The 25,681-nt window shown below is 48.3% G+C and overlaps 1 protein-coding gene across 9 annotated transcripts in view; it reads right to left on the reverse strand.

Moving 5' to 3' along the window:
* Positions 1-11,321: 11,321 nt before the first annotated feature.
* RUBCN (rubicon autophagy regulator) overlaps positions 11,322-25,681 on the reverse strand; it is a 68,273-nt gene continuing 53,913 nt past the window's right edge. For all 9 annotated transcript variants that reach the window (XM_073023802.1, XM_008009697.3, XM_073023797.1 and 6 more), the window contains 9 exons: positions 20,429-20,489; positions 19,581-19,713; positions 18,823-18,968; positions 18,197-18,261; positions 17,500-17,738; positions 16,656-16,717; positions 16,066-16,219; positions 14,680-14,773; positions 11,322-14,454 (listed from right to left, as the gene is read on the reverse strand). In XM_073023802.1, coding sequence (XP_072879903.1) covers positions 14,276-14,454; positions 14,680-14,773; positions 16,066-16,219; positions 16,656-16,717; positions 17,500-17,738; positions 18,197-18,261; positions 18,823-18,968; positions 19,581-19,713; positions 20,429-20,489 — 1,133 coding nt within the window. In that variant the 3' untranslated portion in view covers positions 11,322-14,275. The remainder of the gene's footprint in view (positions 14,455-14,679; positions 14,774-16,065; positions 16,220-16,655; positions 16,718-17,499; positions 17,739-18,196; positions 18,262-18,822; positions 18,969-19,580; positions 19,714-20,428; positions 20,490-25,681) is intronic.

Raw genomic sequence — 25,681 nt, forward strand, 5'->3', positions numbered from 1 at the left:
AGCCCGAGGCGGGTGGATCACCTGACGTTGGGCGTTTGAGACCAGCCTGGCCAACATGGTGAAACCCTGTCTCTACTAAAAATACAAAAACTAGCCGGGCATGGTGGTGGGCGCGTGTAATCCCAGCTACTTGGGAGGCTGAGGCAGGAGAATCGCGCTGAGGCAGGAGAATTAGTTGAACCCAGCAGGTGGAGGCTGCAGTGAGCTGAGATCGCACCACCGCACTCCAGCCTGGGTGGCAGAGCGAGACTCCATCTCAGAAAAAAAAAAAAAAAAAAAAATGGGAAAGTGAGAGTGTCCGGGGAAGCAGCCGGTTAGGCACGTGGCCTAGTCTGGGCCTCTGCGTTTTCCTCCAGCTGGTCAGTGGTGTGAAAGGTGGGGGGTTCCAGCAGGTCTCACAGGGAGACAAGGCAGGAAGGGGCTGAGAATAGCAAGTGAGAGGGTATTGGTAGGACGGACAATGCAGGAGCTGGATGGACTGGAGGGGCTGAGCGATCGCCACCCAGAGATATTTGGGGTACCCTTCCCCAGTCCCCAGCCCCCGACCCTCCACGGGAGGCGGGAGCAGCGGGCGGGCCTGCGGGGGGCCAGACGCCCAGGCAGTGGGATGTGGAGTGGGAGGGGTCTCCGCTCTGGCCCCTCCGCAGCCCACCGGCCCCTCCGCAGCCCACCGGCCCTGCGGCATCCCAGAGCTGACCCAGGCCCAACTAGAGGAATGGCTGCGGAGCTGGGATCCTAATGACACAGGGCAGTGGTGGAGAATTAAGAGTTCGGTGGTAAACATGCATTGAAATACAGTCATGCTGTGCAGAAGCTCTTTAGTGTAATTAGATCCCTTTTGTGAGTTTTGGCTTTTGTTACCATTGCTTTTGGTGTTTTAGTCATGAAGTCTTTGCCCATGCCTATGTCCTGAGTGGTATTGCCTAGGTTTTCTTCTAGAGTTTTTCTGGTTTTAGGTCTTATGTTTAAGTTTTTAATCCATCTTGAGTTAATTTTTGTATAAGGTGTCAGGAAGGGGTCTAGTTTCAGTTTTCTGCATAAGACCAGCCAGAGTGAACAGGCAACCTACAGAATGGGAGAAAATTTTTACAATCTATCCATCTGACAAAGGGCTAATATCCAGAATTTATAAGGAGCTTAAGTAAATTTACAAGAAGAAAACAAACAATCCCATCAGAAAGTGTGCAAAGCATATGAACAGACACTTCTCAAGACATTTATGCAGCCAACAAACATATAAACAGAAGCTCATCATCACTGATCATTAGAGAAACGCAAATCAAAACCACAATGAGTTACCATCTCACACCAGGTAGAATGGTGATCATTAAAAAGTCAGGAAACAACAGGTGCTGGAGAGGATGTGGAGAAATAGGAACACTTTTACACTGTTGGTGGGACTGTAAACTAGTTCAACCATTGTGGAAGACAGTGTGGTGATTCCTCAAGGATCTAGCACTAGAAATACCATTTGACCCAGCCATCCCATTACTGGGTATATACCCAAAGGATTATAAATCATGCTGCTATAAAGACACATGCACACGTGTGTTTGTTTGCTTATTTATTTATTTATTTATTTATTTATTTATTTATTTATTTATTTTTGATACAGTCTTGCTCTGTCACCAGGCTGGAGTGCAATGGCACGGTCTCAGCTCACTGCAACTTCCACCTCCCAGGCTCAAGTGATTCTCCTGCCTCAGCCTCCCGAGTAGCTGGAACTACAGGCACACACCACCACGCCTGGCTAATTTTTTGCATTTTACTAGAGACGAGGTTTCACCATGTTGGCCAGGATGGTCTCGATCTCCTGACCTTGTGATCCACCCGCCTCAGCTTCCCAAAGTGTTGGGATTACAGGCGTGAGCCATCGTGCCCAGCCCCAAGCACACATATGTTTATTGCAGCACTATTCACAATAGCAAAGATTTAGAACCTACCCAAACATCCATCAATGATAGACTGGATAAAGAAAATGTGGCACATATACACCATGGAATACTATGCAGCCATAAAAAAGGGATGAGTTCATGTCCTTTGCAGGGATATGGATGAAGCTGGAAACCATCATTTTCAGCAAACTATCACAGGAATAGAAAACCAAAGACCACATGTTCTCACTCATAAGTGGGAGTTGAACAATGAGAACACATGGACAAGGGAGGGGAACATCACACACCGGGGACTGTCAGGGGGTAGGGGGCTAGGGGAGGGAGAGCATTAGGAGAAATACCCAATGTAGATGACGGGTTGATGGGTGCAGCAAACCGCCATGGCACATATATACCTATGAAACAAACCTGCACGTTCTGCACGTGTATCCCAGAACTTAAAGTATAATAATAATAAATAATAATTCAAATTGAGAGAATGTTGATATCAACTGCTCCCTGAGCCACATGGAAAGCTATATCCTCTGCAGGCTGCTGACCTGTGTTTCTATAAGAAGTGGTCCTGAAAGGCTTTCTCCTGCAATAGGGGCGGCCCTTGGCAAGGAAGCCACTGTCCTTGGGCACACAGACAGGGCTCCTTCAGCAGACAGCAGATAGATATGCAATGCAGGCCTTGGTTTTTGGGATGGTTCCAGTGTAGCACTGGATACATCTGTCCAATTCTGGGGTTTGTTCATAGGAAACCCATGTGCCAGCAAATCTATGTCACATTCTCCAGTATCACCTTTATAAGGAATAAAGTCAATTTATTGTTCTTTAAAAAGAAAGAAACGTAGTCATGACTGTAGCTTGGCTGTCACTCAGGTGCAAGTGAATGGTGGATGTGACCGCCTGGCTCCACCCACTGAGCCATAATTGCTGTCACTCAGGTGCAAGCTGTCACTCAACATGCAAACTGTCACTCAGGTGCAAGTGAATGGTGGATGTGGCCGCGAGGCTCCATGCACTGATCCATAATCCCCACAAATGTCCAGGGCAGACCCAGCTCTCTCCAGGGCAAATGCTCCACAACTCAATACACTTGTTTCTGTTGTGTTGCTGTTTGGAAACTCCCTCTCCTATTTCCCACCTCCCTGTTTCCCGTTCTCATTCCCTTTTCCCTGCTCCTATTTGTTTCCCTCAGTTCTGCCTAATACCCTGTGGTGTCACCCTAGCCCTTTCCTCTACCCGCTCCAGCCTTACCTCCCCCAACGTCCTACACCCCGGGAAACACCAAATTCTGCCTCCGTACCTCCGAGCTCTTTCCCCTGTTCTCACTGCCCTGGGTCAGCCCTTTGCGGGAGCTCCTATTTCCTCTCTTGATTTATTATCATCCAGCTAACCTCTAATCCTGTAAGATTTAGCTCGAATCTCTTTCGAGAAGTATTTTCTGAATCCAAGGAGGACCTAAAAGTCATTCTGCTGGCCTCCCGGAGCTGAATCTTCCATCTCACGCCTACCCCTCCCCGGATTACATTAAAATTATAAGTCATTTAAAATCCTTTTGGAACAAGACAGGGTATGAGTAAAAAAGAAATACTCAATAACTGAACGTTATTTGTGTACACATACTACCTGATTTCTTTTACAATACATTGCAAGAAATAAAAAGATGGAGGCATATGGCTGGGCGCAGTGGCTCACGCCTGTAATCGCAGCACTTGGGAGGCCGAGGCGGGTGGATCACCTGAGGTCAGGAGTTTGAGACCAGCCTGGCCAACATGGTGAAACCCCGTCTCTACTAAAAATACAAAAATTAGCCAGGTGTGGTGGCGGGTGCCTGTAATCCCAGCTTCTCGGAAGTCTGAGGCAGGAGAATCTCTTGAACCCGGGAGGAGGAGGTTGTAGTGAGCCAAGATCGCACCACTGCTCTCCAGCCTGGGTGACAGAGTGACAGTCCATCTCAAAAAAAAAAGATGGAGACACACTAACCAGTTACGGTGCACGGAACATTATGTTTTTCGTAAGACTGTAAAAAGAGAGGTAATTGGGGGAAGGGGACTAAATACCAGCTGCTAAGAAGGGATTACTCTTAGCTTTTTAGGCATGATAATGGTATCATGGTTTGTTACTTATCTTTTAGAGATACATAAAGGAGTATCCCCAAAATATGTACAGATATTTTACACCTGAAATGTGTACAGATGAAATAATGAGATATCTGAGATCTGCTTCAAAATAATCTTGATGGGTGAGGTGGGTAAGGGTACAAAGGAAACTAAATGGGCTGTGAGCGGGTCATTGCTGGATGAGGAGCACCTGGGGGTTCAGCATACGGCTCTCAATATCTTTATCTATGCTTGCAACTTTCCATAATTAATAAAACGTTTCCCATCTTTAGTCCCTGTGGAAGCTGCAGGGCCCTCCTTGTGGGGCAGGGTTGTAGTGGCTGATCTGGCATTTAAGGCTCCTTATGGTCCAGCTTCCCCTCCACCTATCAGGTTGTTCCTTGAGCACCTTCAAAGGCCCCCCCTCCTCTGTGTGTCACAGTTGTTTAAACACCATTTCCAATTCCAGCTTTGTGATTGTGTTTCCTGTTGCTCTCCTGATCCCCTGTCCCCAGAGGCCCTTCCCGCTTCTTTCCACAGATCTAAATCCCACCCAGCCTGTGGGAATCAGCTCTGGAACCAGAGGCTACGGGGGCCGCTCCTGATCGCTCAGGCCTCCTTTCCCTCCCCCTTCTCTGTCTTTCTCATTCACTCTGGATAATGCAGTGGTTAAGAGCAGGGTTTGGGTGCCAGGCTGCCTGGATTTGAACCCAAGCTCCTTTGCCACTGGCTGTGTCACTTTGATCAAGTTACTTAAACTCTCTGTGCCTCGTTATTTCTGTAGAATGGAAATAATGGGCCCACCTCATAGAATGGTTGTGAGATCAGAAGAACTATACACGTGAAGAATTTAGAACAGTGCCTGGCACGTGGTAAACACTCCATATCTAATACTTTCATTTATCTAGGTCCTATGTTATAACTGAACTATAAATTCCTAAAAGGCAGGAACTGCCACCAAGCACTGAGGTGAACACACAGTTGATGAAAAGAATCGCACACCCCTGACTTCAATCAGAGAAGCAAAGTCAATGTCGGACTGTCCCAGTCACTGCTGCCTCTTTTGTCCTTTCACCAGAGTACTTTGTCTGCCAGCAACAAAAATTGACTACAGCTAATTTAAGCAGAAAAAGGAATATACTGGCCAGGTGTGGTGGCTCACGCCTGTAATCCCAGCACTTTGGGAAGCCGAGGTGAGCACATTGCTTGAGCCAAAGAGTTCGAGACCAGCCTGGGCAACATAGTGAAACCCTATGTCTATATTAAAAAATAAAAAGGAGCCGGTGGGGATGTGTGTCTGAAGTCCCAGTTGCTTGGGGATCTGAGGTGGGAAGATCACTTGAGCCTGGGGGTTGAGGCTGCAGTGAGCCCAAGATGACGCTACTGTGTTCCAGCCTGGGCGGCAGAGCAAGACCCTGTCAACCAAAACAACAACGACAACAACAAAACTTAAAAAGTTGTGAAGGGAAAGCTATAGATTTGAAGGGAAGGCTATAGAACTAGGCTCAGAACAGGATAGGAAACTGGCAGTCCCAGGTCCAGGAGACCCACAGGGAGAGTCTCATCACCATGCCGGACACCCAGAGTCCAGGAGGCAGGAGTGACAGTGTCATCACCATGCTGGACACCCAGAGTCCAGGAGGCCGGAGTGACAGTGTCATCACCATGCTGGACACCCAGGAGGTCAGAGTGACAGTGTCATCACCATGCTGGACACCCAGGAGGCAGAAGTGACAGTGTCATCACCATGCTGGACACCCAGGATCCAGGAGGCAGGAGTGACAGTGTCATCACCATGCTGGACACCCAGAGTCCAGGAGGCAGGAGTGAGTCTCATCACCATGCTGGAACAAGCAACTGCCAGCCCATCTTTTTGCTCATTGTTTTATTTCCTCAAGGTCCAAATTCTAGGGAATGAATTCAGGCAATCCAGCTTGATCCATATGCCAAACCCTTGGCAATAGGTTTTAAAAAAAACAATTGGCCGGGCGCGGTGGCTCACGCCTGTAATCCCAGCACTTTGGGAGGCCGAGGCGGGCGGATCACAAGGTCAGGAGATCGAGACCATCCTGGCGAACACGGTGAAACCCCGTCTCTACTAAAAATAGAAAAAATTAGCCGGGCGCAGTGGCGGGCGCCTGTAGTCCCAGCAACTCAGGAGGCTGAGGCAGGAGAATGGCGTGAGCCCGGGAGGCGGAGCTTGCAGTGAGCCGAGATTGCGCCACTGCACTCCAGCCTGGGCGACAGAGCGAGACTCCGTCTCAAAAAAAAAATAAATAAATAAATAAAAATTGTTGGCCAGACACAGTGGCTCACGCCTGTAATCACAGCACTTTGGGAGACTGAGGCAGGTGGATCACCTGAGGTCAGGAGTTCGAGACCAGCCTGGCCAACATGGTGAAATCCCTTCTCTACTAGAAATACAAAAATTAGCCAGGTGTGATGGCGTGCACCTGTGGTCTCAGCTACTTAGGAAGGTGAGGCACGAGAATCGCTTGAACCCGGGAGGCAGAGGCTGCAGTGAGCCAAGATCGCTCCACTGCACTCCAGCCTGGGTGACAAAGCGAGACTCCGTTTAAAAAAAAAAAAAAAAAAAATTGTTTCTGATAAAGTGTTTCTGGGGAAAAATGTTACATAAGGAGTGAAGAGAGGGTTTACACTGTTCTCCGAGACTCGTGAGTTCACTGGCCACATAGTGGAAAGAAGGCAGGCTAGGTAAATATTTCTGTTTGGCCGGTCACTTCCTCCTTTTCAGTTGCAAGACTTTACTTGTACTTGGGTCTGAAGAAGGGTAGCGAGGGCCAGTACACGCTACTGAAGGGGTGACTGCTTACAGGTGCTTATGGTGGGAGCTCCAGGCCAGTCTGTTAGTGCTGTTTGTAGTGTTTGGAAGAGAGTCCGGGAACCTTCTGCAAAAGTGTTCAGATTGCCGTTGCTTGAACCTTCCAATCTAAAACCTGACCTTCAAGAAAGCTTTTCTTAAGTCCTATGAGCCCTCTGCCTCCTACCCTCACTCCTGCCCCAGCCTTCCCAGAGACCCTGATGAGTATGAGCCTACCTTGGAAGCCAGAGTTTCTCCAGGACTAAGGTGATGCTGAGAACCCTACAAAAGATCAAGGACAAAAACCGAGGTCTTGAAGCCTGGATTTTCAGGGTTTACATACATTCTCAGGTGCCCTCTCCCTGTGCTCTCAGGGCAACGGGGCTGACAGAGGCACCCATTTGTAGCAGAACTGGGGGGAGGCTGAGGGGATTGGAAAGGCAGGAGCAACGGATATTTTCTGGGTCAACACGGGTCGGCTTACCTTGTGCAGAAGGACGTCTCAGGGATATTTTAAAGCAGGCTTTGTCTTGACTACCCTTCAATTCAGATATACTTTTGTACATTCCCTCTGTATTTCAAGGAAAAGAATTCTTTTCTCAAAACACCTCTAAAATTAACTCTTTAATTTATGGAAAATGAGTCATTTACAGCTAATTTAGTAAGCAGATAAGGGGAAAAAGTACTCCACACTCCCACCATTCTAACAGAACCACACTTATTTTTATGTATTTGTTTTCCTTATGTATCTTTTATAATCATATTTTTGCATAACTGTAATTATGATGTACATATGCTTTTTATAGATGTAAACTTCTTAATCTGGAATAATTTTAGATCTGCAAAGTTGCAAAGATAGTACACAATTTATCACATGGCCCTCACCGGATTTCAGCTCTCCCTAATGTTAACCCATCTTACATTACTGCAGTACTGGACATTTCCCAAAACTAACGAACCAACATTGGTACGTTACTTTAAACTCCAAATTGTATTCAGATTTTGCCAGTTTTTTCACTAATGTCCTGTCTCCATTTTGGGATCCCACATGGCATTCAGCCATCATATCTGCTTAGTTTCTCTCACCCGTGACGGCCTCTCTCTTTCCTTGTTTTCATGACCTTGGCAATTTTGAGTATGGTCAAGTGTTTTGTAGAAAGTTCCTCGAAGTTTGCTCATGTGTTTATGTTGTTTGTTGTTTTTCTCATGATTACACTGAGGTTATGGGTTTCTGAAAGAATGACAGGGAAGACGTACTCCTTTCATCGTATCAGTAGGTACATGACATCCAATGACATCTTTGGTGATGTTAACCTTGATTACTTGGTTAAGGTTGTGTTAGCTCTCTCTACTGTAAAGTTGCTATTTTCCTCTTTCTACATCCTTTTATTAAAAAGTGAATCACTAATTCCAGTCTGCCGTCAATGGGAGAAGGAATTAAACTCCACCTCCTGGGAGAAGTTATGTATTTTGTTTAGAATTCTTCTGTGAGAATTTATTTATTCAGTCATTTATTTATGTAAGTATGGACTAATATATATTTGACATACATTTTTTCTAACTTTTTCTCACATAACGTTGTGTTACAAGACTTTTTCCCCATGTTACTATCATAATTTATTTTTTTGTTTGAGCCAGAGTCTCGCTCTGTTGCCCAGGCTGGAGTGCAGTGGCGCGATCTCGGCTCACTGCAACCTCCGCCTCCCGGGTTCAAGCAATTCTCCTGTCTCAACCTCCCGAGTAGCTGGGATTACAGGTGCCACCACCATGCTCAGCTAGCTTTTGTATTTTTAGTAGAGACAGGGTTTCACCATGTTAGCCAGGATGGTCTCAATCTCTTGACTTCATGATCCACCTGCCTCGGCCTCCCAAAGTGCTAGGATTACAGACATAAGCCACCATGCGTGGCTTACTATCACAATTTTTATAACTGTAATTTTGATGGTTGCATTTATTTTTTATATTTTCCATTAACTGTTTACTCTTATAAATTATGCTCCAGTAAACATCTTTAAACAATATTCTGTGATTCTCTGTACTCTCAGCTCTGGCATGGTGTCTGGAACACAGAAGCATCTATAGATGTTTGGGATTGACAGATGATTGAATGAGTAAGTAAATGCTGGGCTGCCATTGTGAGTCAGTGGTCCTTGTTTTCCTCTTTAACAGTCTTTTCAATCTTGGAATATGATCATCTAAAATCTAAGTTAAATGTTGGGAACAGAAGTTTGGGAATTTACTGGAAATCAAGTTTTGGCTTCCTGTGAACTACACCAGTTTGTAACAGTGAACAAAGGGCCTTCGAACAAAGTAAAGGTTTTGTACTGTAAGCTATTTTCCTATCTCTAGTTGAAAAACATTTGAACATTTTATCAACTTCAGCAGTCTTTCACATGGCTTTTTCATTCTCCTCTCAGTTTAAATTGTAAATATGAAGATTTTTAAATATGTAGTGTGTGTTTACAACATATAAATACCATCTTATCTCCTGGTTTAGTCCCTGGCAAGGAAAGAGCTGGCAGTTTAATAATAAAGTGACTGAAGGACATTTGGGATGTGTGTCCTCTGATGATGACTGCTGGACAAACACAACAGGAGGAATTGCAGACAAAGTAGCTGAGGGAGAAGACGGGAGATGAGGACACGCTCACCACTGCAGAGATTTGGTGAACACTAACAGGGGAGGCAGAGGCAGGTCACAAGCCCGCCCCTCATGCCACAGTATGCTGCTGTTTTTTTTTTTTTTTTTTTTTGAGGCAGGGTCTTGGCTCACTGCAGCCCTCGCCTTCCAGGTTCAAGCGATTCTCATGATTCAGCCTCCCGAGTAGCTGGGATTACAAGCACACGCCACCATGCTTGGCTAATTTTTGTATTTTTGCAGAGATGAGGTTTTGTCATGTTAGCCAGGCTGGTCTCGAATTCCCGACCTCAGGTGATCTGCCTGCCTTGGTCTCCCCAAAGTGCTGGATGACAGGCATGGGCCACTACGCCCGGCCCCTCAAAGTGCTGGATGACAGTCGTGAGCCACTATGCCCGGCCCCTCATCCCACAAGGTGCTTCTCTGGTCATTCTTGTTCCACTGAGGAGCAGGGAGGAAAATAATGTATGATGAAAAACAGCTGAATTTGTGTGCTAGTGGCAGAAAAGTAATGAGAGATTTATTTTAGAGAAAAACATCAACAGAACTTGATGACAGGGAGTAGGAAGGAGACAATATGTGACGAGCTGAGTGTGCCACTTACAGAGGAAGTTGAAGACAATTTTCAAACCTGGGTGACTAATGGTTAGGTTTTGGGAAATATGATATTTATGCTGGTTTTAGACACGCTGGTTGGAGATGACACGGGAAATACGGTATTTATGCTGGTTTTAGACATGGTGGTTGGAGATGACATGGGAAATATGGTATTTATGCTGGGTTTAGACACACGGCTTGGAGATGACACAGCAAATACGGTATTTATGCTGGTTTTAGACACGAGGCTTGGAGATGACACGGGAAATACGGTATTTATGCTGGTTTTAGACACGCGGCTTGGAGATGACACAGCAAATACGGTATTTATGCTGGTTTTAGACACGAGGCTTGGAGATGACACGGGAAATACGGTATTTATGCTGGTTTTAGACACGTGGCTTGGAGATGATAAGGGAAATATGGTATTTATGCTGGTTTTAGACACGCTGGTTGGAGATGACATGGGAAATATGGTATTTATGCTGGTTTTAGACACGGTGGTTGGAGATGACAAGGGAAATACAGTATTTATGCTGGTTTTAGACACGCTGGTTGGAGATGACATGGGAAATATGGTATTTAAGCTGGTTTTAGACAAGGCGGTTGGAGATGACATGGGAAATACGGTATTTATGCTGGTTTTAGACACGCTGGTTGGAGACGACATGGGAAATATGGTATTTATGCTGGTTTTAGACAAGGCGGTTGGAGATGACATGGGAAATACGGTATTTATGCTGGTTTTAGACACGCTGGTTGGAGATGACACGGGAAATACAGTATTTATGCTGGTTTTAGATATGCTGGTTGGAGATGACATGGGAAATACGGTATTTATTTTGGGTTTAGACACGCGGGTTGGAGATGACAAGGGGACATTTAAGGGCAAATGTTCAGAGAGTTGCAGGGTAGAGCTGGAGCTCCAGTGGGCCAAGAGCACGAGAAAGATGCTAGGTAGTCACAGAAGTGGGAACTGAAGCATCTAAGGCAAGTCAGATGTTGTGGAGAGGAAGACACCTCGTTTTAAGTGACAACTACACCAAGGGTATGGGCAGGGGGCACATGTTCTATGCACCAAAAATCCAGAGAAGAGAAGTGGTTCGCTCGAGAGGTCTCATGGCAAGTTAGTGACGCAGCCACTCCACCCCACTTTCCTTGATGTGTGTGGTCCCATTTGCTTTACGTTGTAACAGAAACCTTCTCAATGTTCAGATATACCTGCTGTACAGTGGACACAATGCCATTTCTTGACAGTCAAGGAAGGCTAACCAAAGACAGAATTTCATTTCCTTAGTTTATTAAAGATGACAATGAACTGCCAGGCTGTGCAAGAACCACGGCAGGTGGAAAGCCAGTTCAGAGCACAGGCTGCACACACAGAACATCTCTACTGAGACTCGCGTTTCTTCTATGGTAATTCAACAAGAGCTCTAAATCCTTGGCAGAGAACGTCAAAACAGCCTCATTTAAGTGGAAGATATTTGTCTTCCACTTTTCTGCTATGTCTTGAATCTTGTCTCCACCTGGTAAGCAACCTACGTTTTTTTCTTTCCCTTTACTTAGAGAAAGAACACTACCCTCACCTTCGTTTAGAAGGGATTCTCTTCAGTGCATTCAAAGCTTCTCCCCGCAACAGCAGGGGATTTTCAGATACTGACAAGTTGCAAAGTGCTTCCAAAACATCCCATCCTCTACCCGCTTTCCCCCTCTCGAATAAATAAATAAATGAGTATTTGGACGGTGATGGCAGCAGCGTGTCAGTCACTAAAACACGCACGATCTAAAGGGATGGGGTGCAGTTGAGGGAGATGGAGAAAAGTAAGTGACAAGTCAGGAGCCTGTGAGACTGTTGAGTCCGGCTTCAGAAGCTGTCGGCATTTTTATCCTTTGATCCTGTGCTGATGAGAAACAGGCAGGACAAGATAGCACATCTCCAATGACCTGGAGATGGAGCTGGATGTGTCACTTTTTTGTTTTTGTTTTGAGATGGAGTCTCGCTCTGTCACCCAGGCTGGAGTGCAGTGGTGCAATCTCGGCTCACTGCAACCTCCACCTCCTGGGTTCAAGCGATTCTCCTGCCTCACCCTCCCAAGTAGCTGGGATTACAGGTGTGCGCCACCATGCCTGGCGAATTTTTGTATTTTTGGAAGAGACGGGGTTTCACCACATTGGCCAGGCTGGTCTCAAACTTCTGACCTCAAGATCCGCCCGCCTCAGCCTCCCAAAGTGCTGGGATTACAGGCGTGAGCCACCATGCCTGGCCTGGATGTGTAATTTAAACCAAACCTGGAAGGAGAGCTCACCATTTTTATAAACCCCTGGGTCTGGATCTGGGACCGAACCCCTAGTGAAACCTGAGTTCCGTGAAGCTCCCTGAAGGGCCCGGGCCTTCCAGTCAGCCCTTCAAAACTGCTGGCCTTGGCCTTAAGAGCCTCACTGTGAACAGAAGGGAGAACAGCCTCAGGGTCTTATAGCCCAACATGGCTTTCAGATCCCAACTTTGAGGCAGAGGAACCAAGAGCAGGGGCCGGTTCCCACACGTTCCCTCTCGTGCTGGTGGAGTCTCAGCCTTGGCCATCACCTTAAGGTCTCTCCCACCTCCCTGGGAGATTCCTTCTTACCGCCAGCTCAGGCTCTCATCAGCTTCCACCAACCACAGGCCCCCTTCTGTTCAGCTTCCAGGGACAGCGCCCACGCCCATTGTTCTCCTACCAGCGGGCAACTACAGGAAGACGGGCCCACGGGCAGAATTCAGTCCCAGAACAGAAATGCTGCAGGCTTTAGTTCACAGAGCTGCCAGCTCTTGGGGAAGCCACTCTGACCAGTGTTTTCACAGAGGTTAGAAGCTGCATCAACTTGAGGAACATCACAAACACACACATGGCCCCATCCAAGGACTTCGCCATCAACACACACATTAATGGGGGGAGGCAGTACACTAAAACCAGCACTATCGAAAGGACTTTGCCGTCAACACACACATTAACGGGGGGCAGGGCGCACACTAAAACCAGCACTATCCAATGGGCAACTGAACAGATAAACATCACCAGGCTACACAGAGTTAAGTGCATAATTGGCATAAAGGCTCTTGTTATCCCAAGAACACAGAACATCACACTCACATCCACAAACTGTCGAGTTCTGTCACAGCACTAATAGCAGGAAGCTTTTCTCCAACTTTGACCACAGAAGCTAAGGCAAGAGAGACTCGGCCACCAGGGAAGGATGCAGCTCTGCTGCACAAGGGGAGAGAGAAGGGAGTTGGGTTGTACTTTCACTGAGAACCACAATGACCATCGAACAGATGACAGAGTGGTCAGGGACACACTAAGAGGGTGGGTGGGGTTCCTGTCCTCACCTTAGGATGGCATCAGGGACTTGCCTGAGCTTCAAAGATCATACCTGCATCAAAAAGCCAGGTTAACTAAAAGAGACCTTAACACCTAAGTGCTCCTTCAGCAGCAGAGCTGCCGCCTCACGTGTGCTTGTGGCATAAGGCTGCAGACGAGCCTGGCCTACGCATCAGTTCTGCTCTTTGCTTCAAGCTCACCAGGGCAGATGAAGAAAGTCAGCTTCTGGCATCATCTATACTTCACATATTCCAAACGGGAAATCCCAGCAACACAGCGACATTCACGGCTGCCTCTCTGAGGTCTCTGAGGAGTCTAGGATAGTCATGATTGTTCTGTGGCCCCCAAAATACCCAAATAAGTGGACAAAATGCCCATGACGTAGTCCCATTCTCTGCTGCTTCTCCTCGGGGCACAGTCTGACCCCAATCCAGGACAGGGAGAGAGAGAACGCCGCCGTTTCAGCAGCAGGAGGAGAGGTCCTGAGAAAGGCCTGGCTCAGAAGCTCCAGAACGAAAACAAAGGAAAATTGGAAAAGATACTTGACATGCAGTTGAAACCAGGTCTGGTTCTAGAGAAGGCCACAGACGCTGGAGGAACTGGGTCTTGCTGTCTCTTCCCCTGACAGAGGCACTAGAAGCTTCACTGAAGGACCCACATGTCAGTTCTGATGAAAACACCTGGAGCTTACAAATTATCTGTCACCACAGACTCTGGACCCATCAACCTACCAAAGGCTGACTGCACACGGACGTCAGACAGTAAAAAAAAAAGATAATTAAAAAAAAGAAGCAGCCCCAGGTGGGGCAAGTCCTTCAAAGAGTGGCTCAGTTCTGCAATATGTGTGACCCCGGCCCAGACAGGGGCTTCATGTGCTTTCTTCAGGTGGCCTCCAGGACGGCGGCTTCCAGGGCCAACGCTTCGGCGGGCTCCTCCTCGAAGTCCGACAGGTAAGACTCCAGGCTCTGCCTGGCCAGGGCCTCCCGCCGGGCCTGCAGCCGCTCGCAGCGCGGACAGCTTCCAGACTTGAAGCAGGCTTTATGGTAACACGCTTTACACTCTACTCAGGTTGGGAAGGTAGGAGAGAGAAGAAAACAATTTGTATTATCTCCAGCTAGAGGTCAGTTGCTGTCACAGCCCCTTCTTGCCACCAAGGCGTGGTGTCCCCTGGGGAGGCCCTGTGAAGTGCTGAGTGGCACTGAACTCTTGCTAACAGGGGTGGCTCTGGGGAATCAAGGAGCCCTGTGTTCAGGCTCACTTGCCCGATGCCTGCACCTGCCCTCACCTTCACAGGTCCGGCACTTATGGAGCTCAAAGGGAAAGATGATGTCATCCTCGTTCTGACAGAACTCACAGATGAAGCCCTTGGCTTGGCAGAGCTGGGGAGGAAAAACACAGATGGCAACATGAGGAGCGGCACATCAGGAACTGGCACGGGAGGGTGAACACCAAGGAGGGGAGTGGTCTGCAGGGTTCTGCTGCCCACAGGGAGGAGGCTTGGGCTGGACTCAGAAGCATGAAAGCTAAACTAGGGCCAGGGCTGGGCTGGGTTAGACAAAGCTTTAGGCAGGAGATCAGACAGGCACTAGCCAGAGAAGCTCTGACCCCTGGCGTGGCTCTCCGTAAGAGAGGAAAAGGAGGAAATGGCGCCACAAAGGGCTTCCTAAGCTGACAGTCCCATCTGGGTTGTGATTTATTTCAGAAAAGGAACCACAACCAATTAAGATCAAATGTGGAGACAAGGCTGTTCCTCAAATACAGCACCCAGCCTGGAGTTCACTTATAGTGACGTATTTCCAGTTCCTCCCAGACACACAGGGTTCCCTGCCTATGCCCAGCTCTAATTCTGGGACTGTCACAGGAACACAAACTGGGCATAGTCTAAGACAGGAAGATCGAAAAGTATAATTTCTGCATTTTTTACATGTTGAGTAGATCACGATAACGATGTACGTTTGTGGAACACATAGATATACAAAACGATGTCACACAAATTAGGATAACAAACGAAGGCCGAGGGTAGAAGCTCTCCAGATTCGAATCCAGAGTTCTCCTCTTACATCATGACAATTCCTTTCTTTTTTTTTGTGGGGGATGGAGTCTCGCTCTTGTCGCCCAGGCTGGAGTGCAGTGGCGCGATCTCAGCTCACTGCAACCTCTGCTTCCTGGGTTCAAGCAATTCTCCTGCCTCAGCCTCCCGAGTAGCTGGGATGACAGGCACCCGCCATCATGCCCAGCTAATTTTTGTATTTTAGTAGAGATGGGGTTCCATCATGTTGGTCAGGCTGGTCTTGAACTTCTGACCTCAGGTGACCCACCCACCTCAGCCTCCCAAAGTGCTGGGATGACAGTCCTGAGCCACTGTGCCCGGCCGACAATTCTTTAGTGAAGTCTACTCAGTCCTGCCCAGAGCTACCCAGGGCCACAGCCAGCACCAGAGCTACCCAGGGCCACAGCCAGCACCAGCTCCTCCCCTCACTCGAGGTTCTTTAGATCGGGCTGCTCTGGCTGCTCTCCAGGCTAAGGAACAGCAGCCCTTTCCAGTTCCTCTCCCAGTGCTGACTGGCCGCTTCAACTTCCTCGAGCTAAGTGGCCAGAACCCCAGGTCACCCCACTCCCTGTATCCCTAAAAGCAAGGGCTCAGCTGCATGCCACAGTGAGGCCTTCTCACCATGCATCTCTCCACATGGGCAGCCCCTGCCCTGGTGAGCTCAGCAAGCCGGGGCCCCAGCTCCCCCTTCCTGGTCGCCGTCAGATCATTCAGTGAGTACAGGTGGAGGTCCTCTGTCAGGTGGCCCGGGACTGTGTCAAAGGAATCCAGAAGCCTACGGGGAGTGACAGGAGGCAGGGGAGGGAATGAACAGTGCGTGCGCCACGTTGTAGTAGAAGGATCCCTATCCAGAAACTGCAGAAAGTAACAAGGGTGGGCAACGATCAGCCAGCCCAGTGTTCCAGGCCACCCCAGCCGTTCCACACTTCTAGGTGTCTGGACGGCAGAAGTGACTACAGACTCCTGCAGTGCTCCACGTGGGATCCAGCCTGCTAAGAGCAGTGGCCTGCCCTGGATGGAATGACCACAGATTCCCCCTCCAGAGAGAAGGACACAGAGACAGTTACCGCTGTGGCCTCTCGTTTACCACTTTACATTTCTGCAAAATCTCTCTACTCTCCTCCATTACATAACAAGAGCCGAGTGCTGGGATGTGTCCCTTTTGGAGACAGCAACGTGGCCAGAGGGCTCTGGCTCCACAAAGGACTTACTCCTTGGCCAGTCGGCAAGTCTTGAACATGTTCTTCATGTGACATAGCTGGACCCGCAGCAGCTGAAAAGAAAGGGGTGTGGGCAGGAGTGGGAGGGGGATGTGAGAAGAGGAATCCAATGCTGGAAGCCCAGGGCCTTTAAACCCTGGGGGTCCAGAAGCCTTGCATGCTGCAGCCACAGCAGGCTGTCCTATGCTCTAACTCACTCTGATTCACTCTGACAACTGGCTTCAGAGTGCTCTCTGCTCAGGGAAGGCCCCTCCGCCAGGTCTGTCTGCCCAAGTCACATAAGCAGCCTGGGGCAGAGGAGCGCTCTGAAATTCCAGTTTCTCACTAGATGCCCTATTCCTCATTCATTCACTCATGTTTTCAGTGAAGGAAGAAATTCTGCTTTTGCCATCGAGTGCTATCTACAGCTTCATAGCTGCCATTGCCAGGTTTGAGGCTCCAACTAGACAGATACCTGGGAAATGGGAAGAGATTAAGAAAGTACATAGGGAGGGCATGAATGGAGACGGTTACAGCTTTGACACTGCGACGACAAGAAGTGTGGTAATTGTGGGAAGCCCTGTATAACCAGGGGAAGGGACGAGGGAAGGAGATGAGGGGACGGGACGAGGGACGAGGGGAGGGGACGAGGGACAAGGGGAGGGGACGAGGGACGAGGGGAGGGGACGAGGGGAGGGGACGAGGGACAGTGGGAGGAGACGAGGGACGAGGGGAGGAGATGAGGAGAGGAGACGAGGGGAGGAGACGAGGGACGGTGGGAGGAGACGAGGGACAAGGGGAGGAGATGAGGAGAGGAGAAGGGCAAGACTCTGAGGTGGCCTTTCCAAGGTCTTACCCGGACTTGATTGAGCAGCTTGACCTTCCTGTAGAGGGCACTGTTTATGTCCTGCACGTTGAAGAGAGGATCATTCCAGATCTTAATGAGCAGGTCCTTGGAGAAATTGCTGACGTAGTACTTGCTGAAGTCCCACTTGCGCAGAAGCCGGCTGGGGATGACCATCTGTGCATTCTCATGGCAGCACTGGCAGAAGTACTTGCCCAGGTACTCACAGTACCGCAGTCGCTTGATATAATCTGGAAAAACCGGAAAGCCGGAAAGCCAGATGTAACTTTCCCACCTACAAACTGGGAAGGTGGCTCTGCTCTTCCCTTGAAAGGGTGGAAAGGGACGGCCAATGGCCTCTAGCAACCTCTGTCTGAGTTCCCCAGAGCTCGCCGAAATCCACAGAGTGGAGCCTGGGGTAATGTCCCACCTTGGAGGCCCTGAGGAAATAAAACCAGCCGCAGTTGGTAAGATCCAGCCTTACCAGCTGGCTGGAACTACCCAACTTTCCACAGTATACAGGCCTGGCCATGTGCTCCCAGAAATCATTTCCCTCCAATCGCCAGCACTCTTGCCTACTACGAACCTTTCTTTCTCCTTCCCTACTTCTGCCACCTCCTGTACCGCCTTTGACACGCCACCTCTCCCTACATGTGGGGGAGGGTACAGAGCCTCTGGAGGCAGCATGGTGGGAAGGGAAGGCACTCACCAGGGTCAGTCCGGATGCCACATCCTGCACAGCGGTAATTCTGCTTGGCCACGGCAATTTTCCTCCTGAGGAAGGATAAGGACAGGGCACTGGCAGATAGCAGCTGCGTGAGGCCTTTGAGGTGTGAGGGACTGAGCACACACACACGGCTCCAGGTAAGCATGGGAAGAGAGAGGAATTCACCTAGGATTCAGTTGGACAACATTGAACCTGTTGGGAGAGGCAACTCCACACAGGATTTAGGTCTAGGCAGTGACTCTCCCCAGGAATGAACCACACATTCTGTACAATGTAAGCAATGACACGTGGTAAAGGAAAGAATGACAGGAGAGAAAAGCATCCATCCATCTTAGAGAAGAAAAACCAGCAAGCTCACAAAACTGCTGGGAGGAAGGCAACAGGTTGGGGATGCCAGCAAAACAAAACCCGCCTTGTTTCCAGTCAGCTCTGGGACTTAAGAGTAAGAAGCGAAGGACAAAATGGACAACCCTCCTCCTCCGCCTTTAAATGAAGAGAACCGTGTGGGAAGGACAGCTGGAGGCAGAGACAAGTGGGAGAGACGAAAACCCTGACAATCCACAGAGGACGGATCAGTGCTCCCAAGGGCACAGACACTGGCCACTCACGTTGGGGCGGGATGAACATTAAAAATTATCTGAGGCCGGGGGGGGGCCCACTCCAAGTTGCCACGAACACGAATCCGCAGCTTGTAGATGTCAGCGTGCTGCCCGTCATCCGGTGAGATGGGCAGTGAGTCAGGGATGGGTAGAAGCTGCAGGAGAAAAACACAGTTGGGGTAAGCTCACACAGACAGGCGTGGGACACACAAACGCAGGACCCTTTCGGCCATGACAGAGCATCATGAGTGAAAGACATTTCAGGAACACCACAGGATAAGAGCTTCAGGTAACCTTGGTCCTCGGAACCAACCAGGAGGCGCCAAGGTACTAGAAGTGAGGGCTGTGGGTTCCAAGATGCAAAGAGAAATGGCCTCCCACGGCAGTGGCCCCACGGCTCATGTTGTTCCTGCGCCATTCCAGGACCCTTGCTGTGCCAGGGTGTTTCACGCCTTAAAGACAACTGCAGAGCAAAGAATCCAAGCAATTCACTTTTGCGCAGCGTCTCCGAGCTGGTCAGAAACCAAACGTGACTGAGTCTGGCGAGCAGTCACGTGAATAAGGACGGCGAAGGAGCCGTCATCTCCACTCTGACAAGGCGAGCAAGCATTCACTGTTCATTTATCACCTGAGCCACTGTAATAAATGGCTTCCATGAGTAAGGCGGGGAACACACAGGCTCATTCCAGACTGGGGACGTGTGACGAAGGAAAACAAGGTCACAAAGGCTCTCAGCCCCTGGGTAGGAAGAAGAGCCAAGGACCTACCTTCTGAGGGGCGTCGTGCTCCGGGACGAGCCACTCCAGCTCTGAGGCAGCTGGAAGCTGCATCCCCTCAAACTGCTTCAGGAGCCCCATGGCCACCGCCTCAGCAGATGTGGAGTGCAGGAAGCCGTGGGAGCTGCAAAGGGGAGAATCAAGGATGGCTGAACACAGGGAAAGGATGGGCAGATGGAGGCTTCCCTTCATGATCTCATCCCCCACACAGCAACTTCTGGGCTGGGAGAATACCCGCAGCACCCCGGCCTGCTCATCACCCTCACACAGGGGACAGTGAAAGTCCGCTGGTCTCACAGTCCTAAGACTGTGGTTCAAGCCCCACTTCCTGTCACTACACAGCAGTGCTAATGAAGGACTCTGTCACTTCCTTTCTCTTAACTTCAGCTCCTCTAACAGCAAAATGGAGATTATAATGCCTGCTTACAAAAAAAAGTGAGTAAAATTGCTTTGTGGACTAAAAGGCGATTTTTCCTCCCAAATGAGCTACTATTTCCCCTGGTTGGGTCCGTGATGTGGAATCTGTTCAATTTGATTTGATAACCAAAAACCATCATCATTGCTCTCTTTTGAGACCTTCTGGGGCCTCTGGTTATGATGAGAGTCAGCAGAGAAGGAATCACTCACTTCCAGCTTTGCCTCCACGAAAGCCCATCCCATTGGGACCAAAGAGCTTCTGCTTTCTTCCCGTGGGCTCGCCACCATCAGCAAGCCCCTCCCTCTAACCTTGCCTCCCTTTCATCTGGATGGCTTTGCCCAGCCATATGCCAAGAACTGGGTTTGTTTCTCTACATATCCTCAGGGTTTCCTTTTTTATTTCTTTAAAAAAAAGTACTCACAAGGACTGGGAGGAGACGAAGGATCTGCTGCTTGAGGCTGTGTTCCTTCTGATGTCAGCATCTACATGGAAACCAGAGATAAGGGGAGCGCAATGGAAAGGGGTGGGTGAGGGATCGTGGAATCCACGACGCGGTGCTGCCAGCTAAGCACTCAGGGTAACAGCCAGGTGCCACATTTTACGCAGGATAAAGGAGCAGGTGAAGCTCTACACACAGGTTATAACTTGCCTCTATCCAAGTCAAAACCAGGCTGAATTAGTAACATTAGGCACAGCACTGAGAAGGTAAAAAGTGTTACAAACCCAGGCAGAAAGACAGACTCAGCTTTGGTGTGAAACGGTGAATGAGGTTCACAGACACAACCCCTCACGTGCACAGACACAAAACAAGGACTCAAATCGCTCCCTCATTCTCCACATCTTAACCTTTCTCGAATGATAAGCTCCCTTAGGCAGTAACTCTGTCTGGCTCTTAGATATATAACATTCAGTGCCTAACACGTAACTTGGATCACAGAGGTTCTCATGAAATACATGTGACATTGGAACTTTGCTTCTAACACTTCACCACTGTTGCCATCACCCCGAATGTTACAAGTGTTTGGAACTCTGCTGCTAACATCTCATCACTGCTGCCATTTTACCCCTGAATGTTGGAGTCTTCTGTATCCTTAGAAAAGCTTCATGGAGGAAAAGGAACTTCTCTATAGCTTTGCAACTCTTTGGAGATGCCTGGTTACCAGCACATTCTGACGAAGATGGTCAACATGATCTCTGAGGCATAATCACACAGGAGACTGCGGCAGACCTTCCATAGCATATCTCTGACAAAGGATTTAGAAGAGGGTTTCTAATAACGATGTGCCTGGACCTCCAGAGACCTCAGAGACCTCGTCTACCCAAATACTTCTGATGGAGGGGAATGCGAAACACAGCAGTTACGTTCAAGCAAGGCAGACACAGCCTACCCAGGTCATGAAAACAAGACTGTTCTGAGAAATACGCTCTCACGTCCTTCGCTGCCCAGTGAAAAGACCTTTCTTTCCTAATGAAGCCTCCACAGTGACCAATCTACTGTGAGCGCTCAGGACACGAATCTTGTTTGGCATCACTGTGCACTGGGCCGTGAGTAGCTCTACTGTTCCTCACGTTTCCTCTGTATGCAGATTTTTGTCTGGACAACTAGATTATAAAATCACCCTATTAGGAAATAAGATTGTGTCTCCTTCTTCCCTTGGCTCTAAAATACTTAACACAGGGCTCATATACAAGCATATACTCAAATAATATTGCTGACAAACTAATGCCTTCAAAGCTACATATATGAGTAAGATAACAGAAGTAACAGAAGTTTTCATATGTTTTCTAAGCACAGGACAAGACATCAACACTCTTTTGCTGGTAATTAACACAGCCTACTTAACAACAAAGATGTTCAAGTATACCGTGTTTTCTGGCTGAATTTGTGCCACCAAAATCCAGATCCCAGTGCACTGCTAGTTGTCTTATTTCTAGCTAGTGCTGGTAGAGAAAAGAAAAACAGTAGAGGCAACAGTAGGCCAGACCTTCACAGACTGGTTGGTTTGCAACATGTATTTGGGTAACACTTACACTGCCTTGGGTTGTACGTAAGTCTTGCCTTGCGCTAGTAGCCCTCAGAGTGCTTTGTACATAAAAGTTTTCAGAAAATATTTTCTGAATAAATGATTAATTGGCTAAAAGCAATTAACAGCTATTTCAAATTCCATCCTGTTTGGGAGTCACACAAAAGAAAAAAAAAATAAACTTAGCTATCCCTCAGTAAGGAGCTAACCAATTTTCTTATTTTAGTGCCAGGCTATTAAAGAAAATACTACATGCCAGAAAGAACAGGCAGTGATAATTCACAGTTTCTAAGGAAACCACTGCCTTCATAAAACTATTTAGCAGTTCTTCATCCTCACAAAGAAGAAACTTTTTTTTTTCTTTGAGAGAAAAAAATCATTCTCTCTTTAGAAAAAACAACTGAGTCACACTGTAACATGCTTCTTCCTCTCTTTGACTAGAGGTAAAGTGAGGTCGGAGGTACAGGCAGGGACTTTCCCTTCCCTGCCAATCATGAATACACCAAGAGTGTGGAGGGGCCGCCCAGCTTTGGAGGCCAGGCTCTGAGCCCGGAGTGGAGGGAGAGAAGCACACTCCACCAAAGGGGCCATGACACCCGGCCCCAGCCAAGGACCACGCAGCTCTGTGGGTCCTGGGCCCGCGCTGCAGCCTTATCACTCTCTGGTCAGCTCAAGCAGACCACTAAGTTGATGTGGGTGAACCCCTAGTTGAAGATCTGGATAAAAGCAGACCGAGTCTAAGCCAGCGAATTGAGGAGTGAAGAGAGGGGGAGCTACCCATCTGGATGGACTCAGCGTGTCCCAAGTGAGAGCACTTACGGGGCAGGTCTGAGACTCTCACCATCCAAGTGGAATTTAACATAATTCTGAAACTTTTTATTGATTTTTTTGGTACAAAAACAAGTATTTGTTATTGCAAGAGAATGATTTCAGGTGCTTCTGATGCATAGATGTTAGGTTGAGTAATCGCAATTTTTGCCATTACTTTCGCACCAACTTAATAGAATAAGGCCATTATTACTGACAGAAAAAAGTTTAAAAATATAAAAATAAATAACAAAAACAATGACAAGTTATAAGGAGAAGAATTTGCTGTGTATCCAGACACTGGTATTGAATGATCAGAGAAGAGCTGGCTAAAACCCTGGTACCTTAGCAAACTACACAAATTTTTTTTTTTTTTTTTTGAGACAGAGTCTTGCTCTGTCACCCAGGCTGGAGTGCAGTGGTGCGATCTCCACTCACTGCAAACTCCGCCTCCCGGGTTCCCGCCATTCTCCTGCCTCAGCCTCTCGTGTAGCTGAGACTACAGGCGCCGCCACCAAGCCTGGCTAATTTTTGTATTTCTAGTAGAGACGGGGTTTCATCGTGTTAGCCAGGATGGTCTCGATCTCCTGATCTTGTGATCCGCCCGTCTCGGCCTCCCAAAGTGCTGGGATTACAGGGGTGAGCCACCGCGCCAGGCCAACTATGCAAATTTTTAAACAAAATAAGTGAGTCACAAGAAGAGTCAACTTCAGAATGTACTGGCCAGTTTGACGTTGGTTTTCATCCTGCTTTCTTTCTAGAAGATAAGGTCATACCCAACATATCTGGGAGTCCAAATCCAACAAATTTTCTGTAATTGCTGACTCGAAACATTTCAAAATGGAGAACCCAAAGCATTCTTGTTTTATAAAGAGAAAAAATTTAATTTAAAAATGGATGAGGGAGAAGCAACTGATTACCTTCAATTGGATATAATTTTGAAACTTGTCAGAAAATATAGCCATGAACTTTCCTCTTTACCTATTATGCCAGCTATCAATTTACTGCCTTTTGACTCCAAATCTGCCCTTGTTTTTGCCTGCTCTGCAATAATGGAGCTGGACACAGAAACATTTCTCCTTTGCCAGCTGACATGATGTGAAGTTTTGCGGTAGAGGGTGCTGGAGGCAGAAGGGGTTTCTCTGGCTGGTTCTGGTTGCTTCTCTAGGCTGACTCCGGGGGAGGCACACCTTGGGCAGCTTTGCAGCAGAGCACCACGGGCGATGCCCTCATAAACAGCCCCCTCAGCACCCACCAGGAGAGCTTCCCTGGAGAGCTTTACAGTGAGTGCCACTGGCCTACCACCTTCCCACGAAGCGCTTTCACCAGTACCCTTGGGTTCCGAGACAGCACCTCTCATGGGCATCCTCCCTCAGCACCCCAGAGAACAGTTTCCCGGTGACAGTTGTTAGCATGCCACCTCCCCATGGAGAGTGTCCCCTGGCACCAGCTCAGGGCAGCTCTGGGCTTCAGGGAACCTGGCACCAGCATAGGGCAGCTCTGGGCTTCAGGGAACCCCACCATCCAGTGAGCCAGGAGGTCTGGATCTCAGCCTTGGGGAGATCCAAGTGATCCAAGATGTATCACTCCTTTACATCTATTCCCACCCCAGATGCTCCATCCCAGCCCCGAGGATAGTGGCTGCTCCTCCTGCGCACTCTTTTTTTTTTTTTTTTTTTTGAGACGAAGTTTCACTCTTGTCGCCCAGGCTAGAGTGCAGTGGCATGATCTTGGCTCACTGCAACCTCCACCTCTCAGGTTCAAGCAATTCTCCTGCCTCAGCCTCCAGAGTGGCTGAGATTACAGGTGTGCACCACCACGCCCAGCTAATTTTCGTATGTTTAGCAGACATACTAAATGTTTCACCACGTTGACCAGGCTGGTCTCGATCTCCTGACCTCGTGATCTGCCCACCTCGGCCTCCCAAAGTGCTGGGCTCACAGGTGTGAGCCACCGCGCCTGGTTTCTCCTGTGTACTCTTGAGAGTCTTCTTTACTCCTCATGAGCCAGTTTCCCACTCCATGATTCCCACATTATAGTTAATCATTCTTTTTACTAAACTTTCCCTATTCAAATTACTGTGTAGTTTCTGTCTCCTGACTGGACGCTGACTAGATACATCTATGCAGAGGATGAAAACTCTGGAAGAATCAGCTATAATACAAGAAGGTGGAGATGGGGGAAAAAATCACAACAACAAAACTCTAAATCCAAAGAAGTTGAAAAGGCTGTCTGAGATTGGGAGCTTATGAAAGATATCGAACCCAACTTGGCAGACACCATCAGCAGAAGCAGATGACGTGAAAGAAGACAGACACAAAAGATGACGCATCACGTATCAGATAATTCCATTTATACCAAGTGTCCAGAAAAGGCAAATCTACAGAGACAGAAAGACGAGCAGCGGAGTGGGGCTGGAAGTGGGGACAGGAATTCACCGTAAAGTGACCCAAGGGATACTACTGGGGTGATGAAAATGTCCTCAAGTTGGATTACGGTGATGGCTGCACAACTTGGTAAATTTACCAAAAATCGTTGAGTTGTACACTTGAAGTGGGTGAATTTTTTCTTTTTTGAGACAGGGTCTTGCTCTGTTACCCAGGATGAAGTGCAGTGGCATGATCATGGCTCACTGTAGCCTCGACCTCCCCAGACGAAGCAATCCTCCCACCTCGGCCTCCAGAGCTCTGGGGCTACAGGCATGCACCACCACACACAGCTAATTCTGAAATATTTTTTTTTGTAGAGATGGGATCTCACTATGTTTCTCAGGCTGGTCTCCAACTCCTGGCCTCAAGCAATCCTCCTACCTCAAGCCTCCCAGCATGCTGGGATTACCAACA

The sequence above is a fragment of the Chlorocebus sabaeus genome, chromosome 15 (assembly GCF_047675955.1).
Source record: "Chlorocebus sabaeus isolate Y175 chromosome 15, mChlSab1.0.hap1, whole genome shotgun sequence".
Taxonomy (NCBI): Eukaryota; Metazoa; Chordata; class Mammalia; order Primates; family Cercopithecidae; genus Chlorocebus; species Chlorocebus sabaeus.